The sequence below is a fragment of the Scyliorhinus canicula genome, chromosome 14, assembly GCF_902713615.1.
Source record: "Scyliorhinus canicula chromosome 14, sScyCan1.1, whole genome shotgun sequence".
In the NCBI taxonomy this organism is placed as follows: domain Eukaryota; kingdom Metazoa; phylum Chordata; class Chondrichthyes; order Carcharhiniformes; family Scyliorhinidae; genus Scyliorhinus; species Scyliorhinus canicula.
In genome coordinates this window covers 156,240,104-156,254,081 of record NC_052159.1, presented here as the reverse complement: position 1 = coordinate 156,254,081, position 13,978 = coordinate 156,240,104, and the positions used below count along the sequence as shown (strand labels likewise).

General features: G+C 49.7%; 1 protein-coding gene and 1 long non-coding RNA gene across 2 annotated transcripts in view; both read left to right on the top strand.

The window, feature by feature from the left end:
• Nucleotides 1-6,197, top strand: part of tmtc4 (transmembrane O-mannosyltransferase targeting cadherins 4) — a 32,700-nt gene extending 26,503 nt beyond the window's left edge. Inside the window, exons 16-18 of the mRNA XM_038818553.1 lie at nt 35-147; nt 1,809-1,878; nt 5,267-6,197. Coding sequence (XP_038674481.1) covers nt 35-147; nt 1,809-1,878; nt 5,267-5,409 — 326 coding nt within the window. The 3' untranslated portion in view covers nt 5,410-6,197. The remainder of the gene's footprint in view (nt 1-34; nt 148-1,808; nt 1,879-5,266) is intronic.
• Nucleotides 6,198-6,448: 251 nt separating this feature from the next.
• Nucleotides 6,449-7,831, top strand: LOC119977747. The gene is made up of 2 exons (XR_005463274.1): nt 6,449-7,324; nt 7,485-7,831. It is a non-coding gene; the product is annotated as an uncharacterized LOC119977747 (long non-coding RNA).
• Nucleotides 7,832-13,978: the final 6,147 nt, after the last annotated feature.

The window sequence follows — 13,978 nt, the reverse complement described above, 5'->3', positions numbered from 1 at the left end:
TTTATATCTAAACCTGTGTTGTTTCAAAAACTAGGCAACTTAGCACAAGCTGAAGCAGTTGGAAAAGAAGCTCTGAAATTACTACCCAATGATCACACCATCATGTTTTCAGTCGCAAATGTGCTTGGCAAATTGAAAAAGTACAAGGTGAGTTGTCACAAGTTGGAAACACCTCTCTCTCTCTCGTGTCTTTTTTCGTTTTACGTGGCTTTTACTATGTACCAAGATGTGTTGGTCAATGTTTCAGCACCTTTCAGTCGAGACAATATGTTGTAATCCTCGTTGAATCGTGGTGACTGGAGGGGGTTGGGGTGGGGGGGGGCGAGTCTTGTGGCGCAGTTGCCTTTGAGAGGTTTCCCGCCCGAGCGATACGGCGCACACCGAATGATGATAGCTGCCAGTGAGAAGGTGATCCGTCTGATAGTCTTGTCCCCACTGTGTCGGACGTAAAAGCCCAATTTCATGAGTTGCAAAGCGTCTTTGTGGAGGCTGTGGTGGCGCACAAGGAGGTTCCTGCAGCAGAGGGGGAACTGTCTCTGGTGGAACCCTGCCTCCGCACGGTCGGGTTCCTGTTGCATGGCCTCTCATCCATCCTGAGGGGTTTCGGGTGAGGACGAAGGGGAGCCGGTGAGGAACCTGGTCATGCCCCGGGTGTCTCCGGTGAGGTGGTGAAGAAATTGCCAGCCGAGTTTGAGAATTGGCTGCCGTGTTTCAGGAACCTCGATCTGGGGGCCGGGCAGCTCAAATTCGATGGAGCACATTTAATCCTTTCTCCGAGGCCTGGGGTCCGGTTGGCCTGCCCCTTCGCCGGAGCCTATGCAATTGGCTGCCTGGGCTCAGTTGAGTCGGCACGTTGGAAGTAATGAGGTTCGTGTTCTGATTGATGGAATCCTTGGAAGGTGCTGGAGACTGCTGTCAGTCTCCGATCCTCCATTATCCTGAATGTCCGCTTGCTTCGTGCACCAGCAGAGTGGTCTTTACCCTGGTGATTGTTTCGTTCCTCAGTTGTCATCCTGAACCCCGATAATCCTGTTGTTGTCTGTCAATTTATCTGTCTGCAGGGAAGTAAATATTTTGGGTGTGATGCCCTGCACTGTGGATTGTCCTGATTCAATAAGGTTTTATCATGTTAAGCTGAATATTGATTTCGGAATTTTTTGCACAGGTTCTTTATCTGAGTATATCCTTGTGGGGAGAATGAGCAGAGCTGGAGTTAGTCAATTCCCCCTCAGCACTGGGGATCTAGGGATTTTGTTGTCTTCTGTCATTTTGTTTTGTAGCTATGGGCGGGATGTAGGTCTTTAATGTTGCCCGTCTCCTATTTGGGAGCAGACAGGGTCCTGTATCCGTGGGAGGAACATGTTGGGCATTTTGCCACTGATTCATCGGACCGTATTTGTTCCCAGTTATGCAATGACTATCTGCTGTAGCTGTTATACATTGATAAATCTAAAGCTATCTTTCTGCGTTTGTTCGATGCGTTTTTTTTGGGAAAAACATAAATCCCAACAAATAGGAAAAGCACAAAAACGCAGACTTGGGAATACCACATGTCCCGTGGAACATAGAACATACAGTGCAGAAGGAGGCCATTCGGCCCATCGAGTCTGCACCGACCCACTTATGCCCTCACTTGCACGACTTCAACCGGTGGGAACAACTGAAGGTGCTCATAGTCATTTTGTCACTTTGTTCTTGATGAATCATTTGATTTAGGGCCTCACACTGCAATTTTTCTTTTAAGGTAATAATTATGTCAAGATTTTACTTAAAAATATGTAAACTATTAACTGCTTTTGTTTGTACAGGAGTCTGAAAATCTGTTTCTGAAAGCACTTCACATTAATCCTACCATTGCAAGTTATCATGGAAATTTAGGTAGGTGTCACTTTGAAACAACTAAAGCCTTGTCTAACACGCCTTACACTTTAATGAACAATAGCCAAACTATATAAAATATAAAATGTGATTGTTATAATATATCAGATAAAGTAACGTTTAGAAGTACAAATTCCGTGATTGCTGTAATTTTATAATTAAAATTTGACTCGACATCCAAAAAACAGTTGGTGCAAAACTAGGACTTTGCTGTTTCCTCTTAAGAACCAAACTGAGGCTGCAATCCTAATTTACATCAAGCCCTGAAGACACGTAATCCCTGTGCGCACTGACCTACATTGTCTCCTGGCCCAACAATGTCCCAATGTTAAAATTCAATCAACTCACCTCTCCCAGTGGGGTGACACAGTGGTTAGCACTGCTGCCTCACGGCGCCGAGGTCCCGGGTTCGATCCCAGCCCCGGGTCACTGTCCGTGTTGAGTTTGTACATTCTCCCCCTGTTTGCGTGGGTTTCGGCCCCACAACCCAAAAACGTGTGCTACTTAATTGGAAAAAATATAATTGGGTACTCTAAATTTAAATTTTTAACAACACACCCTTCCCTGTGTCAATCGTCTCCTCCAACCCCACAATCCTCTGAGATCTCTACGCTCCATTTCTGACCTCTAGCGCATCGCTGATTTTAATTGCTCCCCCATTAGTTTTTGACTGTGTTTTCAGCTGCCTGGGCCCCTGGTATGGAAACCTCCCGATAATCTCTCTATCCTCGAAGGTGCTCCTTAAAACCCATCTCACTGACAAGTGTTTGGTAATCACCCCTGATGCCTCCTTGTGTGACTCATTGTCAAATACTGTTCAATAATTCTCATATGAAACAGCTTGGGACGTTTTACTATGTTAAAGGCATTGTATAAAGGCCAATGGGTGTGGTGCAATGAGAGATGTTAAGTGAAAAACATTTTTGTTTAACATCTCACATTGCACAGTAACACCTAATTTTATGGTTGCATTTGTTACCAGTGCCATAATTCTGCTGCTTGAGTGTCTCACTCTGTGACGCTATTCCGAGCAACAGAGTCGGTGGCGGCCAGAACCAAAGATGGCATTGCTCATTTCATTATGGCTGTGTTTTAGGTACCGCCCTTTAGTTCCTCATTGAAAGGGCGGCACGGCGGCGCAGTGGTTAGCGCTGCTGGCTCACGGAGCTGAGGACCCAGGTTAAATCCCGGCCCTGGGTCACTGTCCGTGTGGAGTTCGCAAATTCCCCCCGTGTCTGCGTGGGTTTCGCCCCCACAACCCAAAGATGTGCAGGCTAGGTGGATTGGCCGCGCTAAATTGGCCCTTAATCGGAAAAAAAAGAATTGGTTACTCTAAATTTACGAAGAAAAGAAATAACTCAGCGGTTTACGGAAGAGGTGAAGGCACCACTGGAAGGGATCAATGCAAAATGGGAGGAAGAGTTGGGAGAGGATATGGAGGAAGGGTTCTGGTGTGAGGTGCTCCGGAGAATGAATGCCTCCACCTCGTGCGCGAGGTTGGGGCTAATACGGCTGAAGGTGGTATACAGAGCACACCTCACGAGGGCGAGGATGAGCCAATTCTTTGAGGGGGTGGAAGATGTGTGTGAGCGTTGGGGAGGGGGCTCTGCTAATCACGTTCATATGTTTTTGTCCTGTCCAAAGCTGGAGGATTACTGGAAAGAGGTTTTTAGGGTAATTTCTAAAGTGGTGTACGTGAAACTGGACCCGGGCCTCCGGGAGGCCATATTCGGGGTGTCGGACCAGCCAGGGTTGGAAACGGGTGCGGAGGCAGATATCGTAGCCTTCGCCTCGTTGATCGCCCGAAGGCGGATCCTGCTGGGATGGAGAGCAGCCTCTCCACCCTGTGCCCTGGCGTGGCAGGGGGACCTGTTGGAATACTTGACTCTTGAGAAAGTTAAGTTTGAACTGAGCGGAAGGATGGAGGGGTTCTACAATTCATGGGCGTTATTCATTATACACTTTCAAGAACTGGATAACATCGAACATTAGTGGGGGGGGGGGGGGCAGTGTGTATTAATGGTGACTATGGGTGATTCTTGATTCCTTTTTGTCATTTGTTTATGTGAACATGCGGGCTAATGTTTGGGGTTTGGTGGGAGGATGGGATCATTATTGATATGGGGAGTGACATATTTATTACTGATTATTGTTGTTGGTGGCTGTAAATTTGGGAGAAAATGTGAAAAAGGAGGAGAATAAAAAATATTTTAAAAAAGGAAGAAAATAAATAATTCCTCATTGAAGCAGATTGGCCGGGAACGCTTCTCACTCATGGGGAGAGAGTCAGTTTTCCGGGTCGGGGCCCCAGCCGGACTGGGACTTGGGAAGTGAGTTTGGTCCGAGTGGGAGTCAAGTGGAAGACTTACAGAGGAGAGGGGGGGGGGGTGTGAAAATCATGAAATGTCTTACGGAGCTTCACTGTGCCGTTTACTGACGTCACCACGCACAATACATCCGATCTTCTGCACATGTGCACTAACGAGGTCGCAGCGTCTGTGCGTGGTGACATCGCTGGCGCATGCGCAGAGGGGTGCTGACAGTCTGGGCGTGGCGGACCTGCGGAATTGGATTGCGACGCACATGCGGACCAATGCACATGTGCAGATGGCTGTTGGTGGCCTCCTGCGTTGACATGAGAGACAGTGTACATTTAGATAGCACCTATAACATAGTGAAATATCCTGAGGTGCTTCACAAGGACTTTATCAAAGACTTCAGGAGGATGTCCTGTATATTCTAACAATAACTTGATTATTGGACAGTCAAATGGCTTTTCCATTTTGTATAAAGGTCAAGTAAAGTGACAGAGCATCCACAGATCCATTAACATTGAACAGATATCTGTGGAGGTGCTAAATACACAATAAAGCTCACTCTATATTTACCCCGGAGTGCACCTCAAGCACAATCTCTTACTGAATCATAGAATCATAAACACAAGAGGCTATTTGGCCTGTCGTGCTTGGACTAGCTCTTTGAAAGAGCTTTCCAATAAACCCCACTTCCCCTTGCTCTCTCCCCTTAACCCTGCAGTTTGTTTTCCTTTTTTGACCATTTAACCCATTTTCTTTCGAAAGTTCCTATTGAGTCTGCTTCCGCCGCCCTTTCAGGCAACACCTCCTAGATCACAACAACTCGCTGTGTGAGTGAAGCTCTCCTCATCCCCTCCAGTTCTGTAAAATTTCTCATCCTTGGCTATCGATTCACCGAACAACGAAACAAGATTCTCTTTGTTTAGTCTATCAAAACTCCACGTAACTTTAAGAAGTTTTATTAAATCTCCTCGGCGCCCAGAAGAACAAGCTCAGATTCTGCACTCATTAGCAATCATGTACCCAGATACGTTTTAACTGTGTTTGGCTAATAGTTTGTCCTTCTTCCACAGCCGTGCTCTACCATCGCTGGGGGAGACTCAGTCTGGCCGGTGAACGGTACAAGCTCGCTCTGAAGCTCGACCCAGCCTCTCCGGGGATTGCGGAGAACTACAATTTGCTGAAGAAAAAACTTGAACAAGTGAAGGAAGGCTGATGGCGCGGGAGAAAGTTAAAGGACTTGAAAGAGCTCGCTGTTGGGAAAATGGCGAAGTACAGCACTAGTGAATTGGACTCGCTCGTCAATCTCAGCACAAGGCAGTTGTCCCATCGTGTTTACGCTGTGGCGCTGCTATTTAGTCCTGTTTCTCTGGGACCTCTCTTGCTAAATTGCCTCCTGAGTGTGAAGAGTTGTCTCGGCTCTTGCAGCTATTTTCACAGACGCACTGGTTTGGGAAACCTGGTCTGATTCAGCCCATTAACCAACTCGCCGCGTCTTGGAGCTGGGATGTCATTGTCAGAATCTGATGATAAATCCCGTGGTCCAGTATTGCAAGTTGCAGAGTGGCATGACACAGGAACAGGAGGAGGCCATTCAGCCCCTCGAACCTGTTCCATCTTTCAACCAGATCATCATGGCTAATCTGTCTCTTAACCCCATCTACCGAGCTTGGTACCGCAACCCTCAAGCCCCTTACCCAACAAAAATCTTAGCGATCTCAGCTTTGACATTTGTAGCCTTTTGGTTCGGGGGGAGTGGGGGGTGTTCCAGATTTCCACTCTTCTTTGTGTGAAGAAGTGCTTCCTTACATCACCTTGCGATCAGGGATGGGTAATAAATGCTGTTCTAGCCAGCGACACCCACATCCCATCAATGAATTTTTTAAAACCCCGAATAGTCTGGCTCGAATTGTTCTGGACTCTTCCCCACCCCCCTCCCCCCACCTTCCACCAGAGGAAATAGTCTCTCTCTCTCCCTCTCTCTCTCTCCCTCTCTCTGTCTCTCTCTCTGTCTCTCTCTCCCCCCTCTCCCTCTCTCTCTCTCTCTCCTCCCTCTCTCTTCCTCTGTCTCTCTCTCCCTCTCCCACCCTCCCTCTCCCTCTCTCCCTCTCTCCCTCTCCCTCTCTCCCTCTATTTCTCTCTCTCTCTCTCTCTCTCTCCTCTCTCTCTCTCTCTCTCTCTCTCCCTCTCTCTGTCTCTCTCTCCCTCTCTGTCTCCCACCCTCCCTCCCTCCCTCCCTCTCTCCCTCGCTCTCTCTCTCTTTCTCTCTCTCTCTCTCTCTCCCTCCCTCCCTCTCTCTTTCCCTCTCTCCCTCCCTCCCTCTCTCCCTTTCCCTCTGTCTCTCTCTCTCCCTCCCTCTCTGCTCTACCAATTCCACAAACACCTCCATTAGATCTCCCCTTATAGACCAATCCAGCAAACCTGCTCGTAATTTGATCGTTTTACCCTTTGGTGAATCTACACTGCGCCCCCTCCGGCAAAGCCAGTGTATCCTTTCTGAAGGGGTTCATTTAGCTCAGATGGCTGGACAGCTGGTTCATGATGCGGAGCGACGGCAAGAGGGCGAGTTCGATTATTGTCCCGGATGAGGTTATCCGTGAAGGCCTTCTCAACCTTGCCCCTCACCTGAGATGTGGTGACCCTCAAGTTAAATCACCACCAGTTAGCTGTCCCTCAAAAAGGGGGTCCTCTGAGACTGTGGAGACACTAACTTTCATTTATACTTTCTGAGGTTCAGTGCCCAAAACTGCACGGAGTCCGACCAAAGCTTTACACCACTGTAGCATTGTATTCCTGACCACTTTAGATTAGTGACCAATGTTCCTTCAGCCCCCATCAATTTATTTTTGTATCTGTCCACAAGCTTTTGTGATTTCTACAGTCGGACCCTGAAATCTCTCTGCTCCTCCACAATTCCCAGCTTCTCACCAACACTCCAATCTACCTTTCCTGGGGTCCGAATCGGATGACGTTTGTGAGAGGTGGGAGTTGGGATCCAGCTGGCTCCTGATAAGTTGTCCGAGTTTGGAACCTGTTCCTTGTGGTCATTGGAGAGAGATGCGGAGAGGTCCCAGCACGGAGAGGTCCCAGCACGGAGAGGTCCCAGCACGGAGAGGTCCCAGCACGGAGAGGTCCCAGCTCGGAGAGGTCCCAGCTCGGAGAGGTCCCAGCTCGGAGAGGTCCCAGCTCGGAGAGGCCCCAGCTCGGAGAGGCCCCAGCTCGGAGAGGCCCCAGCTCGGAGAGGCCCCAGCTCGGAGAGGTCCCAGCACGGAGAGGTCCTAGCACGGAGAGGCCCCAGCTCGGAGAAGTCCCAGCACGATACCTCTACGTCTGAAAGACCGTGTGTGAAGACCTGCACTCTTTTCAATTTGCGGTGAAATATTTTGCATTGTTTATAAATGTGCCTTCATTGGGATCACCTTGAGAATTCTCAAAATTAGGAACGAACATTTGAGCAAACTGAGTTTATATCGACACTTAGATTGTCCAATGCGTACACGAATGGAATATTTTGAATTGTACATACTTGGAGGTTTAAAGCATTTATATTGCCATTAAAGACAAGCGATTATTATTATTAACATGCTTTTACATCCAACCTTTATTCTATTTTGTTACATTAAATGTTTATAACGTGACACATTCTGAAAGTGATGACTGGGGATCAGGGGCTATGGGGAGAAGGCAGGAGAATGGGGATGAGAAAAATATCAGCCATGATTGAACGGCGGAGCAGATACAATGGACCGAGTGGCCTTTTTCTGCTCCCATGTCTTATGGTGTCTACCTCACCCGTGACTGAATGCAAATGTATCAATCTCCTTTGTTAAAATTCTAGAATTTATGGATGTGGGCGTTGCTGGCTGGGTCAGCATTGTTGCCCATCCCTAATTGCCGTTGAGAAAGTGGTGTTGAGCTATCACCTTGACTGCAGTCCGTGTGGTGTAGGTGCTGTTAGGGAGGGTATTCCAGGATTTTGACCCTGACAGTGAAGGAACGGCCGATATATTTCCAAGTCAGGATGGTGAGTGACTTGGAGGGAAACCTCCAGGCGGTGGGGTTCCCAGGTATCTGCTGCCCTCGTCCTTCTAGGCGGTAGTGGTCGTGGGTGTGAAGAGTGAGCAGAACTTGGTACGAGTCGGAGCACAAACCGGAGGTTTGAATGGGCTCCAATTTACAGAAACTAGAATGTGGAAGGTCAGCCAGGAGTGATTGGAGTAGTCAAACCCAGAGTAGCAGTGGGAAAATATGTCCAGATGATGCTAAAGCAATGGCAAATTCTGTGAGACAAAAAGCCACATGAATTAGGGGCGGCGGAAGGGGGAAACAAAAATTGGAAATACAGAGCAAAAAAAGGTCAATGTTTGATGAAGCTTGTTCATTTAATGGAAATGATGCAAATCTAACATGGAGGTAGCAGAAAAACGCAACCACCTACTTCTAGCTGCCTAGCTTGCCCCCCCCCCCCCCTCCCGTTCCAATGTGGACATCCATCCACATCGCATCTTCAGACCAATCAGATCATTTTCAAATTGGATGACTTGTTGTCAGCCTTTCCTTGCATCTCCAGTACCTTGTGACAATCAATAAAATTGTTCAAGGAGAATGATAAATGGACAATCCGTTGATAGCCCCATGACTTTCCTCCTGACTCACTCCTTGCTGGCGGCAACGTCAGCACTGTTGCTTCACAGCGCCAGGGTCCCAGGTTCGATTCCCGGCTTGGGTCACTGTCTGTGAGGAGTCTGCACGTTCTCCCCGTGTGTGCGTGGATTTCCTCCGGGTGCTCCGGTTCCCTCCCCAAGTCCCGAAAGATGTGCTGTTAGGTTAATTGGACATTCTGAATTCTCCCTCTGTATCTGAACAGGCGCCGGAACGTGGCGACTAGGGGATTTTCACAGTAACTTCATTCATTATTTTTTAAATTGTGGAAGGATCCAGGGAGATTAATACCTGGAGCCACCACGGCAAACCCTGAAAGGTGACCTCCCCCCCCCCCCCACCCCGCCACCCCACCCCACCCCCAGCCACCTTCACTGCGTGTACATGTAATGCAAACCACACGTCCTCTCAGAAGCATTAGGCAAGTTCGACATGCCCGACAGCACCCATGTTTTCATCAAATTCCCCACTGACTGCCAATGTTTGCTTCATTTGTATCGTCACCTGTGTCATAATATCCACTCATGTATATAATGAGGTGCAGACAGGCAGTGATTGATACACGGGATGACCAGTAAGCATACAACACAGTGCAGCCAATCACCAGACAGGACACTACCACTATAAAGCCAGAGGGCACTAGGTTTCCCGCTCTCTCTGGACCCAGCCACTGAGACAGTCAGAGTCCACAAGCTAGCCAGTGCAAACACCATGCGGTGGCTAGTAAGTCTGGTCGGGCTAGTACAAGGTCTCCAATCAGTTCAGTATAGTGTCGACCCACAGCTGAATATGTTTGTCAGTTCTATCGTTGAATAAAACAGTGTTGGATCTTCAACACTTGGGGCCTCACGGTAGCATGGTGGTTAGCATCAATGCTTCACAGCTCCAGGGTCCCAGGTTCGATTCCCGGCTGGGTCACTGCCTGTGTGGAGTCTGCACGTCCTCCCTGTGTGTGCGTGGGTTTCCTCCGGGTGCTCCGGTTTCCTCCCACAGTCCAAAGATGTGCGGGTTAGGTGGATTGGCCATGCTAAATTGCCCGTAGTGTAAGGTTAATGGGGGGATTGGGTATACAGGTTACGTGGGTTTAAGTAGGGTGATCATTGTTCGGCACAACATCGAGGGCCGAAGGGCCTGTTCTGTGCTGTACTGTTCTATGTTCTATGATCTCCAGTGTTAGACGTCTGTTTCTAACTTCCCTGCATCGAGTGCAGTCCACATCGAACCAACCTGCCTAACACATCATGGTACCGGAGTGATACTGATCTTGACGGACCTACCTTGAGTGAATCAGCAATGACCAGCAAGCAGCCATCCGGTGAAATGGCAAACATCCAGCCTCCTCCACATCTCCAGCAACCTCGGCGCCAATTGGAAGATCTTCAAGCATCCATATCTACAACTCCCTTACGTTCGCTGAAGGCGAAGACAAAACAAAATTCAAAACAGTCCTGCTGAAGTTCGGCAGCCACTGCGACATTGAGGTGAATGAGAGCTTTGAACGGTACGTTTTCCAGCAGAGGCTTCAGGGTAAGGATGAACCTTTTCACTCCTCCTTGACCCATCTCCGCCTCCTAGCGCAATCATGTAACTATGACTCGACGGCTCATTCCATGATCCGGGATCAGATCGTTTTCTGGATCCACTCCGACTCCCTTCGGCAGCAGCTCCTGAAAGTCAAACAGTTGACCCTCGCTGTCGCTATCGAGACGTGCGTTGTCCATGAGCATGCTAAGAATTGTTACTCCTACATCAGGGTGGCAGAGGCTGCAAAGCTGGCCTCCCACGAGGCGGAATGGGTGCAGGCCATCACACAGATGCAGGGCCTGAGCATCGAGGAGAGTGGCCGTTTTGCGCGCTTTTCCTGGGTCCCTGCGCATGCGCCACAACCGAGTGGACGACTAGACCGACAACCCGACTGCGCAGGTGCGTACGTCGACCGACCGCACTGCGAATGCGCGATGGCGCACGGAACGCGCTGACGTCGGCGTCATGACGGGTCCGAATTGTGGCTCTGCCCACTTAAAGCGGCAATGTCTGGCAAAAGGACGCCGATGTCTACGGTGTGGCAAGCTTGGCCACACCGCAGCCCTTTGCAGATCTGCTCCACCGCTCAGCAGCCAGCGGTCCCAGCTGCGGCACAGAACTATCCACTCAATACAACAAAGCATGCCAGATTCCGATCCCGACAGCCCAACAGACCCTGATGCTGAGTGCCTCAAGTCCCCAAACTGGTTGGGCATCATAACGACACATGCGCTGCCTTCCACCACAACGGTGAAACGCCTCTCGATCCTCAGTGTGGATCCCGACGACGAGTGGTGTGTTGTCCTCACAGTTAACAAGGCTCGCATCCGATTTAAACTGGACACTGGCGCATCGGCGAACCTCATCTCAAAATCCGACCTCGACACCATCCGCGCTAGACCAAGCAATCTTCCACCGGCCTGCCAGCTCCTTGACTACAATGGCAATGCCATAGCTGCCAGTGGCTCGTGTCACCTCGGGGTATCCAATAAGGTGATCAAGGCAACGCTGCGGTTTGAAATCGTTGGGCCTGACAGAGTATCCCTCCTCGGTGCTCAAGCCTACAAGCTCCTGAACCTGGTTCAGCGAGTCCACACCATGTCATCGTCACCGGCGACGGCCTCGCCCGATGGAAACTTGCAAGCCGACATAGATGACATTATCACGCAGTACCACAGCACATTTGATGGAATGGGCACGCTCCCATACCGATATAAAATCCTTCTCAAGCCGAATGCCACCCCTCATGCACCACGCCGGGTGCAGGCACCCCTCAAGGATCGTCTGAAGAAGCAATTACAGGACCTCCAAGACCAGGGCATCATCTCGAAGGTCACAGAGCCAACAGACTGGGTCAGCTCCATGGTCTGTGTAAAGAAGCCGTCAGGGGAGCTTCGCATTTGCATTGACCCTAAGGATCTAAACCGCAACATCATGCGGGAGCCCTACCCGATCCCGAAACGTGAAGAGTTGACCAGTGAGATGGCTCAGGCCAAATTCTTCACTAAGCTGGACGCCTCCTGGAGCTTTTGGCAAATACAGCTGGACATGTCCAGTCGCAAGCTGTGCACGTTCAACACCCCGTTCGGTCGCTACAGCTACAACCGCATGCCTTTCGGCATCAGATCTGCCTCCGAAGTGTTTCACCGCATCATGGAGCAGATCATGGAGGGCATCGAGGGGGTGCGAGTATACGTGGACGACGTAATTATCTGGTCCACAACGCCCCAGGAACACACCGCTCGCCTCAAGAAGGTCTTCCAGCGAATTCATAACGTGGTCTCCAGCTCAACAGGGCCAAGTGCTCATTTGGTGAATCGGATATTAAGTTCCTAGGTGACCACATCTCGCAGCAGGGCGTGCGGCCAGATGCCGACAAGGTCTCGGCGATCAACGCCATGAAGACCCCGGAGGTCAAGAAGGCGGTCCTCCGCTTCCTCGGGATGGCCAACTTTCTTGGGAAATTCATTCCCAATATGGCATCCCACACCACGGCCCTCCGCCATCTCGTCAAGAAGTCGACGGAATTCCAGTGGCTGCCCACGCATGGAGAGGAATGGCGTGAGCTGAAAGCAAAGCTCACCACAGCCCCAGTTCTAGCATTCTTCGACCCAACCTGGGAAACCAAGATGTCAACTGATGCGAGCCAGGACGGCATTGGGGCGGTGCTCCTTCAGCGAGATGACTCCTCATCCTGGGCTCCAGTGGCGTATGCCTCCAGGGTCATGACGCCCACTGAGCAACGGTATGCTCAGATTGAGGAGTGTCTGGGCCTCCTGACAGGGATAGTCAAGTTTCACGACTACATTTATGGCCTTCCAAAATTCACGGTAGAAATGGACCACAGGCCTCTAGTCCACATAATCCAGAAGTATTTAAATGGCATGACACCTCGGTTACAGCAAATTCTTCTTAAGCTACGCCGCTATGACTTCGAACTTATCTACACGCCAGGCAAAGAGCTGATCCTTGCAGATGCCCTATCCCGGTCCATCACCACACCGTGTGAACAAAGTGACTTCATCTGCCGCATAGAAATGCAAGTGCAGTTGTGTGCCACCAACCTTACGGCCTCTGATGAACGGGTGGTCCAAATTCGTGAGGAGTTGGCGCAACAGATGGGCACTGCGAAGAGTTCCACGCCTGCTACCTGACCGAATTGCCCCGCCGCCTACGATGCTTCCTCCGGACGTAACCTGCCACGAGGCCACCAATCTACCAGCAATCCTGCCGGCCCCCGCGACCACCGCGATGGCAGCGATCCCACCTATCTACGTGCAGGCGGCTCCTGATCCACCTCTGTGGCGATCAACAAGAATTTGTCGCCCACCACAAAGACTGAATCTGTAGACTGAACTTTTGTACATTTTGCGACTTCATCGATTTAACCTCTGTAAATATTGTTTTGTTTGCCATGTACCTGCACTATCGACACCTTCCTATGTATATATGTTCATTTAGACACCTTTTGTATATAGTCAGGCATATATATATATACGCAAGCACACCTTAGTATTTATTTATCTAAAAACAAAAGGGGGAAGATGTCATAATATCCACTCATGTATATAATGAGATGCAGACAGGCAGTGATTGACACACAGGATGACCAGTAAGCATACAACACAGTACAGCCAATCACCAGACAGGACACTACCACTATAAAGCCAGAGGGCACTAGTTTTCGCGCTCTCTCGGGACCCAGCCACTGAGACAGGCAGAGTCCACGAGCTAGCCAGTGCAAACACCATGCGGTAGCTAGTATGTCTGGTCGGGCTACTACTAGGTCAATAGTCAGTTCAGTATAGTGTCGATCCACAGCTGAATATGTATAGCAGTTCTATCGTTGAATAAAACAGTGTTGGATCAGTGTTGTTCCTCGTGTCTTAATAAAGCTCGTAGTCTCAAAGGTGGAGAAGGTGCTTTATTGTGAATTTGTTCTGTCTTCAGAGCTTAACTTATGGCTACCTCAAATGCTGCCTGCTTGTCTCTGTGTCCTGCTACCAGTTCTGTCTTCCGTGAAGTGTGTCCTCACTTCCTGTCCCTGTGTATATATAGCTCTCCCGTGCTCCCTCTAGTGCTTGCTCAGTTGTATTGCA